The sequence below is a fragment of the Brachyistius frenatus genome, unplaced genomic scaffold (genome assembly GCF_029030835.1).
Source record: "Brachyistius frenatus isolate BFR_SWC_R1_liver_20210118 unplaced genomic scaffold, ASM2903083v1 Contig_27, whole genome shotgun sequence".
NCBI lineage: Eukaryota > Metazoa > Chordata > Actinopteri > Embiotocidae > Brachyistius > Brachyistius frenatus.
In genome coordinates, this window is record NW_027210626.1 from 4,306,597 (window position 1) to 4,324,559 (window position 17,963).

Genomic DNA, 17,963 nt, shown 5'->3' on the forward strand with positions numbered 1-17,963 from the left:
AGTACATACGTAAAAAAAAATTAGAACCGGGAAACAAGGACCAGGTCACAGGGTTGATTAAATAATTAAAACACTAATAATTAATGACAATAAGTTACACAGTGTTCTAGTTTATATACTAATATATAGTAATATTTGTATATTACTTTTGGACCTGTTTTGGACCTGTATGTCTGTCCTGGTCAGATGTTGTTTACACACAATGTGGAAAACTGACAGTATATTGGCGGGAAACTGGAGGCCTTAGTTTCACAATGTTTTACGCAACTTAAATTGTCTCATTTTTTGTACTCGTGTAGACCATTTTCATTAGAGATAAATGTAACTAAGGGAACAGATGTTCCAATGTGCTGCTCAAACTAAAAATGCCTCAGTGTCTTTATAAAGAAAAGAACATGTTGTTAAATGTTAGCAGAATTTGCTGTCGGCCAGCTCTTATTCTGTCACATTCTCCCAAACCCAGCATAAATGCTGTGATGCCACCTTAGGTCGACTAAATCATCAAACAAACCAGAATTTTCTATATGAATAAGTCTGACAAAACATTACCTTCACATAGGCCTGTCTTTTGGCTCCTCTTAAAGCCGGGTTTGCACTGGCATATACTATTAGCATTTGTTTGGTTGCAGATTGCATCCTCCCCACACGGATTTGCTTTCTTTCCACATACATCTCCGCTGTAAACTACAAATAAAGACAAATCTTTGATTAGACATCAGTCCTCTGCATCTTAGACACCTGCTGGGCTTTTCTTTTGATGTGGAGACGCCAAGAGGGCACCTTTCAAACAGTACACAACACACTGCAAACATGGGCATACATATATTACCATAAATAACAAAACATCACATGTAAAATGAGGAGATTGCTGAGCATCCTGATACCATCACGGTGACATTTGGTGCTTTTCATCTCTTCCGAATGCTTCTTTGATCTGTCTGCTCAAGTTAACTGGTGCCGTACTTACATGCCTTGCAGTCTTGCTCGTCTGAGCCGCCGTCCCCGCAGTCGTTGAAGAGGTCACACTGCAGCTGGATTGGGATGCAGCGTCGGTTACTGCAGGTGAACTCCGTCTTCCCACAAGGCCGGGGTCTTCCAGCCACCACCTCTGCTTCGGTACACATAGTGTCAGTTGAAAAGACAGCAACCAATCATAACCTAACTCACGCAGTATAGAAAACAAGTGTAAATATGCAGGTTTAAGTTTCACAAGATACAGTAGAATAGATCTCTAGATCATTAGGGTCATTTTAATGTTTCAGTAGCAGCCCTCTCCCGTAGTCTACCTTATCTTCTCGATAGAAGTGTACACTAATGAGGACAGAACCTTGGGGAAACTATTCTTCTTAGCTTATTAATAAAAAAAATATATATATACAAAAAAAATCAATATTACCCGACCACAATGTCCACAATTGCCTTTGTTTTTTTGCTGCATAACAATTATGTAAACAATGTCGCCTCTTTATTATGTCAACTCTTGAATAAACAGTCATTTTGTAGCTGGATCACATAAAAGCTGTTTGCTAATTATCTAGCCAACAAAAATGTTGTGGGAATATAATGGTTATTTTATGTTTTTGGTCATCAGTTTAATTCAGTTATTTGTACAGTTGCCATCTTTCCTTGCAGAATATACAGAGAAAGAATGGAAATTTTGACATAGTCCCCAACATAACCACGAGAAGGAATGGACCATAATGCAGTGATGGAAAGGTGGATAAAGGGAATGATAGGATTAAGGTGAGATTGAAGGGATGGATAGAGGGAAGACGCATACAATGGTTAGAGGTAATGGACTGAAGTGAGCGATGGATGGATGTATCAATGGAACCAGAGAGGAAGATGAATGGAGGACAGAAGGAGTGAGAGAGTGAGAGAGTGATGGAGGACAGAAGCGATTTGTCCCTCTTTCCTGTTCACTGTGTGATCATTCACAGAAGGCTTGTGTTGAGGCAACATGTCAGGATGCTATAAAAGCGCTGGCAGCAGTTATGGCTTTGAAAAAAAAGAAGCCATTTTCATTTTCACAAAAATCCATTGGAACGAAATGTAAACTATGTTGAGTACAACAAATGTACCCTGTAAATGTCCTTTTTAAATGCAGAAACAGACATTCCCTTCACCTTTTAGCTTGATTTGCAGCATGTTTTAAACTATTAACAAACAGACAAATGGTAAATCCCAAACATGAACACAAAAACTGCGTTTTCAATGTTCTAAAATTATGCAGAATTGTATGATTGGACAGCCTAGACAGTCAGTACTCAGCTAAGGTCAGGTTAAAACTCTTCACATGTATAAAGGATACGGCAGCTTTCAGGCCTGTGCAACTTTAATCCACCATTAAATAAGTAATGACAAAACTGCCCATGTTTGATATTATAATTTGGTCTGATAACATTTTGAAAGTCTAAAGGAGCTGCCCAGTGGAATAATTTAACATCATTCAAGTTAGCATAGGGCTAAACCAGAAGTTAGCCGGCTCAGCCAGTGGAAGTCTCTGGTGTGCATGCTCTGCCAGCAAGCATATATTTATCTGACCAGAACAGGAATCTTATACAATACACCAGATTTAAAAACTGTGTACACTGTAAAATACAGAGATATTTAGCTGGCAGTGATCGGCTTAACCAGCGTTCTGTGAACTTGTTTGGCAAAGGCTTCAATGTAACAGATGCTCATGTATATGTAAAAGTCCCACATTCCAGCTTCAAAAAGATCTTTTCATCCTAAAAAGGTTGGGAACCGCTGTTTTCTTCCTTTTCTGTCCCGGCCCCAGTTAATGATTTACGTTTTCAAGATGACTGCATTGTCAAACAGGATGAAATAGCACCTGCACTTCTGTGTATCAAGGACAAGAGCATCAGGGGAGCATTTGACCTTCTGCACTTTGTTCAATAAATAGAGTATAATTGTATTTCTATGTTACAAAAAAAAAAAAAAAAAAGAAAAGAATGCCTTGTACAGTATAGCATCAGATCTGTATGAGTGCATACTGTGCTCACCACATTCTTCTTCATCTGAGTTGTCACCACAGTCATCCACTTTGTTGCAGACTTGGTCTGTGCGCAGACACACATGGTCGTTCCTACACCGAAATGGCCTTGTAGGAGGGCAGGGAAGTTTTGCTGGAGATCAAAAGACACAAAAAGCTAATGGATATGTCTTTCAAAAAAAAAAAAAAAAAAAAAAGTGCATTAAATCTGATATAAAAATACAATGAAATGTTCCCTCTTGGGGAAAAGAAAAGTAGAGGCTTATAAAATATGCATCAATCGTCATCAAAAGGAAGACTTGCAAGTGACAATTTCAACCCACCACACATGTCTGTATCTTCGTCGGAGTTATCTCCACAGTCGTCCTTGCCATCACACACCCACGTGTGGAGTTTACATAAGGAGTTGTTGCAAATGAATTCATCTGCCCGGCAGAAGAATGCTCCTGCAATTACACAGATTAGTCCCCAAAACTTTAAAAACCCGAACTCAGGTAAAAGTGTGCAGTCCAGGTCGTAAAAGATGCATCTGTGATCAGTATAATGAGAGTCAATTTTACATAATGATCCAGACAACGCAGATCGTATGGCCTTACAAAAGTCTCAATCTATTTCTGTCCTTCATCTCATCTTAAATGTCTCATTCGTACTATATGGATATATAACGTGTTCTCTCCCCTAGCTGTTAAATTTTATGACGCGTTCCAAATGACAGACTTCCCCTGGTACACGAACAAATAGTGCTCTTACATGTTAGGACTCTTACCCGTGTAGTACTTCAATTTTGACAGAGTAGTGTTGTTTCAAATCGCACACTGCTGTTCTACACTGACCGGAAATGACCTCGTCATGTGAACACATCACCCTCTATGTAGCCAAGTTGGTGACCATTTAGGGTGGAAAGTGTCCACCGATTAACACTTCTTTTTGGACCATTTTGACTGCATGATCCTGTGCACTGCATTTTTCTGTACTTGACAGACTGAACACACTTATGCACTCAAAATAGTGAGTGTTAGTATGTAAGTACGCCATTTGGAGCACAGCATTATTCTCTATTGTTTCGTCCCTTATATTTGAAATGCTCCGCTGTGCGACTTCACTGGTCAGTAATAGTATTTGCTATGTAAAGATTTGAGATGACAATCACTTTTTTTCCGCCGGAGATCAAAAACACGTGTATATATATATATATATACCAATCTCTCATTGTCATCTGAGGTCACACTCACACCTACCCTGGCTGCAGTTTTCTTCATCACTGTGGTCCATGCAGTCCAACACGTCATCACAGCGCCAGCGCCGAGGGATGCAGTGAGCACGATTCAGACACAGAAACTCATCTTCTCTGCACTCCTTCACACAGCCGACCTGTCAGCAGAGAAACACCATAAATCATCAAGCTGCAATCAGAGAAAACTAAAAGACTGACTGGCTCAGGTTTTGACATGAGCTGATCCGTGATCCAAGGAGCAGCATCTCATCACTTCAGTGCTGAATACCGCGAAGCTACATTATTATGCTATGCGGTTGATTCTTGGAGTCACATGAAGCTGAACTGACCTCATCTGAGCCATCCAGACAGTTGTCATGTCCGTCACACCGTAGGCTGGCTGACACACACCCTCCGCTGGCGCATACATACTCGTTCACAGAACATGAGGGGACAACTGGAATAGGGAAAATGTCATTAGTCACAAACCGACTTTGTCTCACCACGAAATCACGCACGTGATACCTTCTCAGGTTCTTGTTATAAAAATAAAACAAGAAAAAGAAAAGAAATTATTAAAACTTGTCACTCTTAAATACAATATGAAGTTTTCCTGTGGAGCTTATACAGTGTACTACAGGCTGCTGAGTAAAGGGATTCACAGTACTTCCCCACAACGAGCACTGAAAAAGCACAAATCAGCAGGACTGAGGCCATTTCTATTCCTCTACACATGATCTCCCATCGCATTGCTGAACATTATATTTTTAAGTTTAGCAGAGACAGGAGGACACCAAATCATCTGATGAATAACAGTTAGCACATCTTCCAACTGTTGACAGTGGGAAGACATATTTTTTTGACCTATGACAGAAATATAAAAAAAGAAAAACTGCATGAGGTTTTCAAAAAAGGAAATGTTCAATGTACCATCTGTTGCTCAGAAGCACAACTCAGTAGTACTTCCTGCCATCCTTTTACAAACTACGGGATATTACTTTTTCACCTGTTTCCTGGCAGTTCTTTTCATCTTCCCCCATCTTGCAGTCTTCTTGGCCATCACACAACCACTTCAGTGAAATGCATAGGTTGTTGTGACACCGAAACTGGTCGTCTGCACAGCGAGCCTCACAGCCTTTCTGTAAACAAACATATCAAAAGCCAATAAGTAAAGGTTGTGGTTTGAGGAAATGTTTACAAGTCTGTCCTGAAAAAATATCACTGAACACTGAAACATGGTTTTACTTGCTCTAATCATCGCAGGCTAAAATAAACAGTCCTTACCTCACTGAAAAATGTATTCTTAAGTTCATCTGAAATTATTTAAACGGTTTAACAGTCTGAGATAGTAAAATCAACTGTGTACCTTTCAAATTTAAAGTCTTTTTCGTTTAAAATTCCCTCCACTGCAACTCAGCAAAGAACAGTGTTACTTGTCAGACTGCCCTACCAGTGACTTCATACTGCATGCCAGTCTGTCTAGCTGGCATGTGGGAGGTGGAATCATAGGTGGGAATGGGCAGAGGAAGAAAAAGAAAATCACACTTCAAGGGCCAACTGATCTATGATGATCCGTGATGTCAACTAGAAGTTTCCCGAAGAGTGGTTTTGAAGCTCATTGCGGCTCCGATTATCGCCATATTGGCAGTTCCTGACTTCGTCTCACTCATCCAAAAAATGGACTAAGAGCTGGAGCGTGGGTGGAAGTGAGGTGGGCCAAATGAAGCCTGACTGCTGAAACCAGTGCTGTAGAGAGTCTGTCTGTTTGGCTCAGGCTGACAGTCTATGGTTGAAACATGTAAGTATCTAGCTAACAGTAATAGTACCCACTTGTCACACAAAGCAGCTCTGCCTTTCTTTATGTGTAGCTTTAAGCCTTGATACAAGTTAAATTGGTCTTAGATAAACATAGCCGAGTACAATTGTACATCGGGGATTTTTAGCTATGGAGACCAAATCCGTTTCTCATATCAGCCTGTAAAAATGTTTATTTCAACAGTAAAGTTAGGCATTTTAACATGGGGATTGACTCGCTTCTGGAGCCAGTCTCAAGTGGCCATGCGAGAAACTGCCGTTTTTGTCATTTGATTCATTTTTCATCCGCTTAGATAGCTTTCAGGCCACAAAATACCACATGGGTCACTTTTTGTGACTCATTAGACACTTGTAAGGCGGAGGATAACACCTCCACGGTGCCTGTGCCTGCTGCAGGTCTAAAAAATATATTCCCAAGCCTGTCTCAAAGGAAACACAAAGAGAGAATATTACAATAAAAACAGTATAAATTTGATAAAATGTTGCATCATGCTGAGGTCTCATATCAGGTTCACTGAACTTTGAAATGCATTCTTACACAGAGCTAGGACTGTGGATTTGTTCCCCCTTCACTTACATTGGAAGCATGGTAAGAAAGAATCAGCACAAATAATGAATAAACAGCAAACATTGTTCATACGACGACCTGACTGTTGTTTTAAGACAAACCTGCGGACCAACTACTACCTTTTGGAAGATAACATGTCTTGAAATATCCTGACTACACACTGCCTCCAACACTATGAATTACGTGTAAGTATAACTAATGATATAACTTCTGTTAAATACAATCTTCCAAACAGAATTCACAGTTCACTCGGGCTTGAAAAGAGTTAATAGTTGAACAGGTTCTGCTTTTTGCTGTGTACTTCAAATCCTCTTTTTAAAATTATTCACATTGCTCTCGGAAACTTAGCCAGCAGCCCCTTCAGGAAAAAAAATGTTATTCATCACTGTTTTAGAGTCATGAGAAAACCTTGGAGGTTTGCCCACTTGGAATTAAAAATAAATGCATGCACTTTTCTATTCACCCACCAAACATCAAATAGTTTAAGTTCATGGCATGCTCAATTCAGTGTGAATAAAAACACATGCTGACATTATTCTTCCAAAAAACATTAACCACATTTGTACAAATAAAGGCGGGCATTCAGCTCAATGATGGACACGGTGAATGACTGAATTTAATAATCAGTGCTGATTGAAAGGCAACTTTTTTCCCAAAACTATTTGACTGCACTGACCCAGAAAGCTGGCACTGGGGAGACACATAATAAAGGGTTAATTAGGGTTGCACCACTTTGCAGGGAGAGGGATTATATGTAAAATCACTGTGCAAATGTTGAACAGAGCGATAAATTAACAAGAATAATGAATCGTAATAACAACCCATTGTCCTTGAATTATGCATCACACTGCATCATTACCACTGATGGGGCTTTTTTTTTTTTTTTTTTTTCATTAATCTAGCAAAAAAAAAAAAAAATCCCTTTATAATATGTAATGCCAGATAAAAGCACATTTAAAGTAATTTCTTCACATATTACAATATTACAAATTGAGTGTAAATTTAAAATAGCAAATTGAAGCTAAGATATTCAGGCATCTTTATGAACTGAACAAGCAGCCTTTGTTTTGCTGAAAGGCATGGGGGATTAGGATTTCCAAAAGCAAATGAAGACAAGGTATTTCATGCACCAATGTACTTGAAGGTACAATAATTCATCATAGTGATATTCCCTGTCCAGTATTGTTTTGGAGTGTAGCAACCATGACGAGGAGATTTGGATCAGCACAATGAATTATGCTGACAATGGGATTTTTTCTTTGCAAGCGGCAATATACCCTTCTAATTTCAGTTCTCTTTTCCAATTTGGATATATAATCTGTGCTTGCACAATTATATAAAATCAGCGAGCACATGGTGATATAAGAGAGCTTGGCATGAGTTCTTTCACGCTATAAAAATGGCAACATGCCATACTCGGCAAAATGTGGGTGTTGGGGTTCTTCTTTTGAAGTATTTTATTCTTAATGAAAACACAAGACACAAAATCTTGCTCAAATCTCTGCCTCATTAGCAACACTTGTGTGGGTTTACCTCCCTCTTTGATTTACAACAAAAGGGTTCACATGTCAAACACTGACCTCATCTGAATTATCCAGGCAGTCATAGTCGCCATCACAGCGGAACCGAGAGGAGATGCAGTCTCCGTTAGAGCAAGCAAAGTCCTTGTGGTTACAGGTGACTGGTTCTGCGTCGAGAAAAACACAAAACAATGCAAAACGGATTGCTCTTCCAGCATCACATCAAACACACAGTCATCCCAGATGTAGTTATCAGCCAGATAAGATTAGAATGCTAATGCATTGGATAAAACATCCTATTATCTAATTAGTCATTTTGTATTAGAAATGGATAAACTGGCAAAGCTGATCAAGATGTAAATACATTCATCGCTGTTCTCATAATAAGGAGGACAATATGCTCTCTGAAGACAAACCTCTTGTATCTGGCATTCAGTGCGAGTCTCTCCCTGAGGACAATATTAGGACGCAGCTAAACAGCTGCATCAGATCCACTGTCGGGGCCCTCCCCTTGTTATCATGGACTGTTAGCTAACTCTGGATGTGTGTTATGAGTTGTGCTGCAACAAGGGATTCCCAGCAGGCATTGCAGCAAAATCTGATTTGCAGCGTCTCCGCTGTCTGCCGGTCCACCTGCTTAATTCTTCACCATCCAACACTTGACTGGTTTTTATTTGCATTTTAAGTGACATTAATAGGTGTGGGGACTGAGGCATCTAATAAATCACATATATTATGCAGACTCAGCAAAAGCCAACAGTAGGCATGCACATACTCATACAACATACAGGCAAACAATTTCACTCACAGCGACACACATGCAAGGACTTGGGTGCACAATGGCGTGTGAAATTTAGCAAGGTGGGTCACCAGTGTCATTTAATGGGTAAATAAATAAAAAAAATTCCTTACACAAGCGATGAAGAAAATCGAAACAAAAGGGAGCTACGAGCTCGGTAAATTACAGACAAGAGATGATATCACGAGCCTCACGTTATTCTCAGAGAAACAGCACAGGTGAGAAGAGTGCGGCTTGAAAGAGCGAGTTGATCTTGGCTGAGTTGATAGTGGGAAACCAGACCCTCCACTGGTGTGTGTATGTGTGTGAGAGCGAGGTGGTGAGGTGGTTGTGGTGGTGTCAGGTGTCTTCAGAGAAGTCCAATTCATTACAGTGCGCGTCGAACGTCACAAATGTGTGCACAACGGAACAAACGGAGCTAACCGAGAGGGAAGGAGGCAGGTACTCACTGCAGTTCTCCTCGTCTGAGTTGTCTCCGCAGTCATTCTGGCTGTCACACCTCCAGTGGTCTGGGATGCAGTTGTTATTCTCACAGCGGAATTCATGAGGTCCGCAGGTCTTTTCATCTTTTTTCATCAGGAGCAAACAAACACAAAGATGAAAATGGCTTCAAAGAGCATGAATATTAATAGTGTGCTAGCTATCATATTTTCAACGTGTAATCATCGTTTCCTCAGGGTTTCCCTCAGCAAGTCTGACACCGAGTTCAAAACACAGTATGCACTCAAGAGGCTAACACACCATAAGATGAAATACCTGACTGTGCTACCGATCTTTCTCTGCAGAATTTGTGACGGGAAGTTGGCAAAGTTGAGCATTCTTCGAGAAAACATCCAAGATCATTTCAGACACAACAGATGCGGAAGAATGTGGTTTTCTTTTATTATATACCACATCTGAACTGTGTTTCTGTTCCTATCAAATAAATAGAAAGTGCCAAGGGATGGTTTGACAGTGTGGTAGACCTATTTTAAATGGCATTTTTTTCAGACTATGACTGAAGCTTACTTAGCAGTCTGACTATCAGTGCAGTTGTCTTTAATACATGAATGCAGTAAGTATTATCGAACAACAATTTCTGTTTGCAACAAGTGTGAGGGCAAAAACAAATTACACTGATCTTCATGATTTTTCAGTAGAATATATCCTGGGAAAAATATTCCACCAATGCATTTCTAAATATATAATAAATAAATAGCTTGTATTCAAGGAACTAATGTCTATCTAATCTAAAAGTAAATTGAACCACAGACATTTTTGTAACATATAATCTGTAATTGGATAATCAACTGAGAAGATCAGAGACATGGGCAGCAAATCAGAGGTGTTGATCAAGGTTTAAAAATGTCACTCATACAATGAAATAGCTAGAATGGAACTGTTTCAACTCTATTTTCTGTAAATGTTGTTTTTCAACTGACTGACTGGCTGAAATATTTGTTTGTGTGTGTATATGTTTGTGTTTGGGAGCAGTGGCTTGCAGTTGCAGTTGCAAAGTGATGGAGTATTTCAAGATTCAAGATTTGTTTATTTGACCATGTGTGCCTGATGCACTACAGTTTTTTTTTTTTTTTTTTGGATGGCTTCCAGCTGCTCCAAACACACATTGGAGAAAAAAACAACAACACACATAAAAAATATCCCTCTTATATACAGTAGTAGTTTGTCAGTGTTAAACTTAAATCAGGCGTCAATCTGTTAAAAATGAATGGCCAGAGTTATAATTATTTAAAAAAAATGTATTTGTCTCAAACAGAACAGATGCTTTGACATTTGCTCAAGTAACACTTTGTCAGAGTGCCTTCTCAAAGTCAAACTGAGGGCTCCCTTTTAAAAAGTAATTTCTGTGCAGACATCATCAGGGATAATGGCCAAGGTAACGCTGTTATCAGTTAGGGAAGAGATGTGTCAAAAGAGAAGGGTGGCATATTCTGCCTGCATCTCTTTCCAACATGACAGCAGGAGAAGAGAATCAAGAGGGAAAGCTGAGCGCAGCAGCAGAGGACACAAGGCAGCAATTCATTAGGAAGCCGCTTAGTCACGTATAGCGTTCAAAAAGACGTGACATAGGGGGAAAAAAAGCAATATTACCCTGTTAAGTCACAGCTCATTACCAAACTAACAAGCAAAACTTCCTCTAAACAGAGGTAATTCAAAGTGAAAATAAAGTGGCTACGAAGCAGCATTACGTCCTCTGTGTGTTCTGAAGTGGTGAGGACTTTTTAGGTGATGAATTATCAGATGACAAACACTGCATACAGTCTGAAGGCGAAACTCATCAGTGTACTGTACAAAGCGGGATAGACTAACTTCAGGGCCATTTCAAGTTAGTTGACATTAAAGACCTGCGAATCACAAAAACTACGAGTGCAAAGGGATATATTTAGAGGAAGTGTTAGGCATCAAACATGAAGGCATGAGGGCTGAATGAAGTGGAATATGAATCTCATGGTTCTTGTCACTTTTCTCGAAATTGGCGGTGACAATCACAGCGGCACGTGGCGAAAACAGCTCAACAAATGGCAAGAGGCTCCTCCAGGAAATTAAACTGCTGGCAGAACAGTGCAGAGCAGCACGACCTGAACACACATCACCTCCAATCTGCAGCCAGAGGCAGATGCTGAGGGCTTTTATTACACATGCACAATGATGACAGAAATAAATGATAAAAAATGTTCATGAAGCCTTTTATATGACCACATCAATCAAAGTGATTTCACTTTTATTTCTTCTGTATTTTGTGATGTAAATGGTCACATTATACTGCATAATGTGACTGCATTTGCACCATAATGACTTTTCAAGCATAAAACATGGAATGACACTAAAAAGAAAGTTGCAAAGGAGGCAATGACGTACAGGACTGATGAACTACTGTAATATGACCTCTTCTACATAACAAACAGAATGCAGTCCTAACAGACCCAGGTTTAATGATTGTAGTAGCATATTGGGTTCATTTTTGCACAGAGCCTGCTGTCATTTGCATGTGATTTAACAAAAGGTAAACACAGACCGTTCGGCATAACGGCACTACGCTCTGGCAGGGAACTTCTCAAATCACAGGATGCAGAATTATCAACATATGTGCTGTGCTGCCTTCAGACGGCCAGGTAGACGCTGTTGAACTGAATGAGAATCTTTTCATGCAGTATTAAACGGTTGTGGACATCTCTTACACTGTTTATAGATCAATGCAAGCAGTTGCTGCTTCAAAGACATTCAAACAAATAATTGTAATGGCAGTTTAAAAGTATGTAATAGTTGGGAAGTGACTCATTTAAATGTTTTAATTACATTTGAAGCATTATCCCATCAATGATGCACATTTGAGCAACCAGAAACAGACGTGGTCACATTTTCTACCAAAATACCACCTTGCTTTGTGCTGCCTCATTTGAATGAACCTCACACCTGTTACTGCTTCTCCTGCCACCTGTGCATCCTGCGCACCAAAATACCACATAGATACACAAAGTTAATTTGAAGGGTAACAAATTACCAAACTGTCAGAGCACTCAATTGTTGGTTGTTGCACCACCAAAGGTGCAAAAATAAATTGTACTACATGACTCTTCAGTGTGTTTTTGAATCTTATGAGCCGGGTATTTTATAAGGTTACCGGACTGGTGTAAAGATGTAAAAAAATGGAAGTATCATCACTTTGTAAAGAGACATTTTCTCACAGCACATTGTTTGACAGTAAATAGAGAGTAGTTCAATTCTACAAGTCAAGTCAAGTCTACATTAAATTAAGTAATTCTATCAATGTTTATTACTCAGTAAAGGTATAAAAACAAAAATGTCCTTTCAAACCTGCAAATTAAATCAAAAGCTTGATGAAAACTGATTTTAATTTGGGTCAAAAGGCAGATGAGTGCTGCATGAGTGCTTATGTACATATTTCAACTTTTGGATTTTTTTTTTTTTAAGTCTGAGCAAAAGATTTATAGACAACGTGATGAGATAAATAAGAGAGAGTCATTATAGCATACAACCCAAATATGTTCAATAGAGCAGCTTACACCATTTTTCATAACTGAAGACATATTTAATCTCTGATCATTTCAGAGGCAATATTGGTTTCATCTGGCTTCTTCCCTTTCACTTCATAAAAGGAATGTCAAGCAAATATCATCCTGGTTTCGTAGTGCTTTTTCACCTGCTCTGCCTTACCATCACGGTATTGAGAAGAAACTAAATTGTATTATGCCTGCGTGTTTGTGTAATGCCAGGTGAAGTGAGATCATGCTGCTGAACTCTGAATGACAACAGGGACAGCTGTCCTTTATAGGATTCTGGCTCTGCAGCGAGTCAGTAGTAGGAGGACCGAGTCAGACCCGAGTAAAGCCAAGTGTAAAATTAATTTGGATTTAATAAGATTCTTCGACCTTTAGCAGAAAATAAGTAAAGTGGTGTGATTTCTGGTTAAATGCTAACTCACCACAATTAGCCTCATCTGACCCGTCGGCGCAGTCAGGGTCCTCGTCACAAACCCAGAGTTTGGAGATGCAGTGCATGGAAGCCTTACACTGGAACTGGTCTGGGGAGCAGGTGCTTTCAGCTGAGAGAATGGAAGCGTGTGGAAAAGACAATGACAACATATATGCCATCATTCCAGAAGAAATATGTATTTGTAGTAAAAGCCTGAGTGATCATAAATAAAACTACTGTGATGCAAGAACCAGCGAAGACACCAGTGAGGTCTCCATAACATCTCCTTTACAAACCTGTTCAGTGTTATATTATAAAAAACGGTAGCAGCAGCTACTTGTTATAAAACCTCACCTTATTTCAAAGAGTATTATAATTTTGGTGGTTCGTTAGAAAAGTAGATTCAAAACCTCATCCAATCATGCAGGAAGTCTAAGAAGTGCTGAAGTAATTAGCTTCACTTTAATTAAAGCTTTTTTAAACTCTCTCTGTCTCCTGCTGACTTTCTTATGTTCTTGTCCCCCCCACTCTCACCCTTCCTGCAATCACATGCAAGACAAATACAGCGCTCTGAAAGACTTGAATGGGGTGTGATATTCTGATGAGTTACATCACCGCGGAGAAAATCTGTTCTTATCCTCAGTGTGATTCAACGTCTAATCCCTTTTCACAGGAACAGGCCATAACAAGGGTTGTCTTTGGAATACTTAATCAGGACTATGCAATGTTAATGGCTTCATATAGTTTGTCCAAGCACAAAAACAATGTACCCATGTCAAAAAAGCACAATTGAGGTGATTCACCTTAACCCATTAGATTATACCTTTAAAACACAGATATCACAAGTCTTAAACTAGGGATTTTTCTAAATGTTTTTCTAGGTTTTTCCTGCAATGTTGGGTCAGCATGATCACATAGGATATGTATTCAGAAGCTTCTAGGTCTAAAAGCTCAATAAAGCCATAGAAGACAGTGAGTGTGAAAGTAATAATGCAGAGCCTTACGGCAGTCGGTCTCATCCTCTCCATCACCACAGTCATCCTGACCGTTGCAGCGCAGGTTAAGAGGGATGCATTTCTGCTTCCTAGTGCACTTAAACTGGCCTGACAGACAGATGTACGTCTCTAAAAGAGAAATCAGGAGCAGAGAGAGGCTGAATCAATCAAAAATGCAATTTCTATGAGCAAAGGAAAGCATCTATATTGTTAGAGCTGTGCAGTAAGTAACAGGGGCCTCATTTATAGCCGCTGCTTACACATAAACCGAGGCCTACAGATGCGTGGGCCACTCCCCACACAAAAGTCGGCATTTATAAAAACAAATTTGACGTGGAGAATGTGTGCACCTGTACGCAACCCGTGGCCCACGCATAAGCACATTCTGGAGACAGGGGAAATTGGTGACACAAGTGGTGAGGTGGTGAATTGAAGGCAGATCAGAACTTTAATGTGAGAGGTATGATTATACCTATAAGGATACCTCACACATTTATTAAATTAGTTTTTTTTATTGCAACAGCTCAATGCATTTTCAGGTGACCAACTAATCAACTGTTTGAGTAATTATTTGCGCTATAATCAGTACCTTCCTCCCAAACTCACATTTCATCCACAGACTGCACTTCACATTCTCACTCAGGTTAGAAGTAAAACAGGTCTCGTGTAAAAATGCAGAGACAGAAAAACAGTTTATGACTTATTAATTAAGAAATTAAAAAGAAAGAGTATGTTATTCCTTACCACAGTTGGCTTCATCCGTGTTGTCACCACAGTCGTTCTCGCCATCACAAATGAAGGGAGGAAGAGCACAAAGGCCAGTACCACACTGAAAACGCCCTGGCTGACATTTGAACTCCGCTGTTGATATAAGGAAATATAACGCAGTGTATGTGCTGTGAGTTTAATCAGATAATACAAGAATTGATATGGACATTATAAAAAAAAAAGATGAGTTGAGAGGAGTGCCTTAAAATACTCAACATATGAAAGGAAAAAAAAAAAGTCAGCACACGGATAGTAAATAAGCAGCAGACAGAAACGTTTCTTCAGCCCTAATTTGACTTTGTCGTCCCTCAAAGTTCATCAGAAAAGAAGGTTGACTTCTTCGGGTTTAGTACTAATTAAAAGCCAATCTTAGAATAACATGAAACTCACGGCAGTCAGAGGGTTCATCTGAGCCGTCCCCACAATCATCCACCGTGTCACACTTCCACCAGAAGGGGATACACTCATCTGTCCCGCAGCGAAACTGTGATGAAAACAAAAATAAAGCTGAATTTAAAGTCAACATGAATACTCGACTCTCTGCTTCAGCTGCAACATTTTTCAAAGCCAACGTTGAAATCAATACACAACCATTTCCTAGGAACTACAGTACATGTCAGAAAAGGAAAGCCTATCAGAGAAAAGTAATTTGCCTTTAGGGGGAGAGTACTGATCAGGATGGAAAAGCAAACAACATGATCAGGCTAAACTTAGAAGTGGGAGAGAAGAGAAAACGGAGCTGACCTGACTAGAGGTGCAGTTGGAGAGGCAGGTTTTATTGTCGGCAGCCAAGTAAAAATTTGTAGGACAGGCACATTTGTGTTCTCCACCCGGGGACAGAAGACACAGGTGGCTGCATCCTCCATTTGCTATCTGACACTGGTGCTTGGGTACTGGACAGAAGGACAGACGTAGATGACCGGGTTTTAAAACTGCATCACACAAACCATTTCCTTCCTAAAACTATAAAGGAGGCCCATAACCGCTGCTCGGCATGGGAGGATAGATTGAACATGAACGCCAGATGGACTTCATACCTTCAGGCTGGCGCAGGGAGTGGTAGACCTTGATGGATTTGATGGCTTGCCAGGAGTTGAGGAGCTCTATCCCCTGAGTGCCAGTTGTCTTATGAGCACGTCGTAGTGATTTGGACTTGCCATCCGTCCAATAGACAAAGTCCTCAAACAAAGTCAGTGCCATGACTCCTTGGATGTGATCATAGGACACTGGATATGGGACAAATGGTGATGGGGAGCTTCAATTAAAGTCTGTCTTCTTGAATTTATACAGAAGGGTGCCACTAGTTGTAAAACTATGGCACATATATGACACACTCCTTTGGAGTTTTATACCATTAGAAACTTCCCATCAGTCCCATCCACAACAGATGTAATTATCAGATTATTTGATCAATACATTTTTTTTGTCTTTTGATCTAAGCTAATCAGCAGCTGACTTTTGCTACTTATTTACCAGACAAATATTGGATTGTGTCAATCTTTTCATGTACATTTTGGCAAAAAAAAAAAAAAAACTTCTTAAAATGTCAAACTATTCCTTGAACATGGACAACACCTCCATCTCACCTTTGTGTCTTTGGGTGCCATCCATGCTAGCAAACAGGATGTGGTTGTCATCTGCCCAGTAGACCCTCTTGTTTGTATAATCGATAGTGAGAGCAGTGGGGCTATAGATCTCTGAGTCAATGATAACCGTTTGTCCTCGGCCATCCATGCCAATACGGCCGATGTGCGGCGGTTCACAGCAGTCTACCCAGAACACGTACCTGGTCAGAGGTAGAGCACAGTTCAAAGAGGTAAACACTACATTGGGCAAGGCAACGAATGGAAATTTCATTTGTATAACAACATTCACAAGCAAGGCAGAAAGCATTATATAAGACATGAAAAGTCATTGGGTAAACATGAAACACGAGGCAATATAAAATTACACACTTGAACAGGTTTCACAAAGAGTAAAATAAAAGATAAAAATATGGTAAAAAAGAATTAGGACAGATAAAAGAGAACACAAATTACAGAGCAGATACAGGTGCCGTCTAAGATATGAATAAATCATCCAAATTTAGATTAATTAAAGGTAACGACAAACAGAAAAACCGTAAGCACTGATTTATAAGAACTGAGAATTAGAGCAGACTTTCAGTTTTCTGGGATTTTGTTCCACATATGCAGAGTATATAAACCCAATGCTTCCTCTGTAGAACTTGTCTCGGAAAGAAAGAATCAAAATGAACACTGTAAAAATATTAAATCCATTAAATGAGAGACAGATCTGACAATTTCCAGGTTTGGAAAGAGTAACTCAACCCCTGTTTTCTGAGGCTGTGAAATCCATTCTTATTAAAAATTCAATAAAGTGTTATGGTGAGCTCTACACCAGCAATAATATTACCCTGTCTGGGGGTCCAGAGCGAGATCCGTGGGGTTCTTGAGGCCAGAGCTAATCAGGATGGTAGGGTAGAGGCCGTTGGCTTTGGACACCTCTAGTGTTTTCCTCTCGGCATCACACCAGTACAGATTTTTTCCAATCCAATCAACTGCCAAGGCGCTGGGCACTGCTGTTCGGTGGACTATCTAGTAGTGAAGGTAGAGTTAATTTAATTTTAAAAGATATTGATCACAAATATTTCAACAACAAATGTAAAGTAATACATGAGATTTGAGTTTACCACAAACAAACACAAGAGTATGTTCAATGGTTTTTGTCTTCCTCTGCCTGGTATGAACAAATAATTATATCTTGAACAGAAGTAATTTACTGAGAACCTTTTTTTTTTTTTAAATCCCACAAACTTCAATGGGAGACATAATCTTTTCATCCATCAAGGCA

General features: G+C 39.7%; 1 protein-coding gene across 7 annotated transcripts in view; it reads right to left on the reverse strand.

Annotated features, from left to right (window-relative positions):
- lrp1bb (low density lipoprotein receptor-related protein 1Bb) overlaps positions 1 to 17,963 on the reverse strand; it is a 254,702-nt gene that overhangs the window by 22,048 nt on the left and 214,691 nt on the right. For 5 of the 7 annotated variants that reach the window (XM_069698696.1, XM_069698690.1, XM_069698695.1 and 2 more), the window contains 17 exons: positions 17,526 to 17,707; positions 16,697 to 16,896; positions 16,148 to 16,336; positions 15,855 to 16,003; positions 15,501 to 15,594; positions 15,087 to 15,203; positions 14,352 to 14,471; positions 13,358 to 13,477; positions 9,363 to 9,479; positions 8,175 to 8,281; positions 5,218 to 5,350; positions 4,562 to 4,668; positions 4,237 to 4,369; positions 3,322 to 3,444; positions 3,009 to 3,131; positions 968 to 1,111; positions 550 to 684 (listed from right to left, as the gene is read on the reverse strand). In XM_069698696.1, the coding sequence (XP_069554797.1) occupies positions 550 to 684; positions 968 to 1,111; positions 3,009 to 3,131; positions 3,322 to 3,444; positions 4,237 to 4,369; positions 4,562 to 4,668; positions 5,218 to 5,350; positions 8,175 to 8,281; positions 9,363 to 9,479; positions 13,358 to 13,477; positions 14,352 to 14,471; positions 15,087 to 15,203; positions 15,501 to 15,594; positions 15,855 to 16,003; positions 16,148 to 16,336; positions 16,697 to 16,896; positions 17,526 to 17,707 (2,293 nt within the window). The remainder of the gene's footprint in view (positions 1 to 549; positions 685 to 967; positions 1,112 to 3,008; positions 3,132 to 3,321; positions 3,445 to 4,236; positions 4,370 to 4,561; positions 4,669 to 5,217; positions 5,351 to 8,174; positions 8,282 to 9,362; positions 9,480 to 13,357; positions 13,478 to 14,351; positions 14,472 to 15,086; positions 15,204 to 15,500; positions 15,595 to 15,854; positions 16,004 to 16,147; positions 16,337 to 16,696; positions 16,897 to 17,525; positions 17,708 to 17,963) is intronic. The other 2 variants (XM_069698693.1, XM_069698691.1) reach the window with 1 other exon arrangement.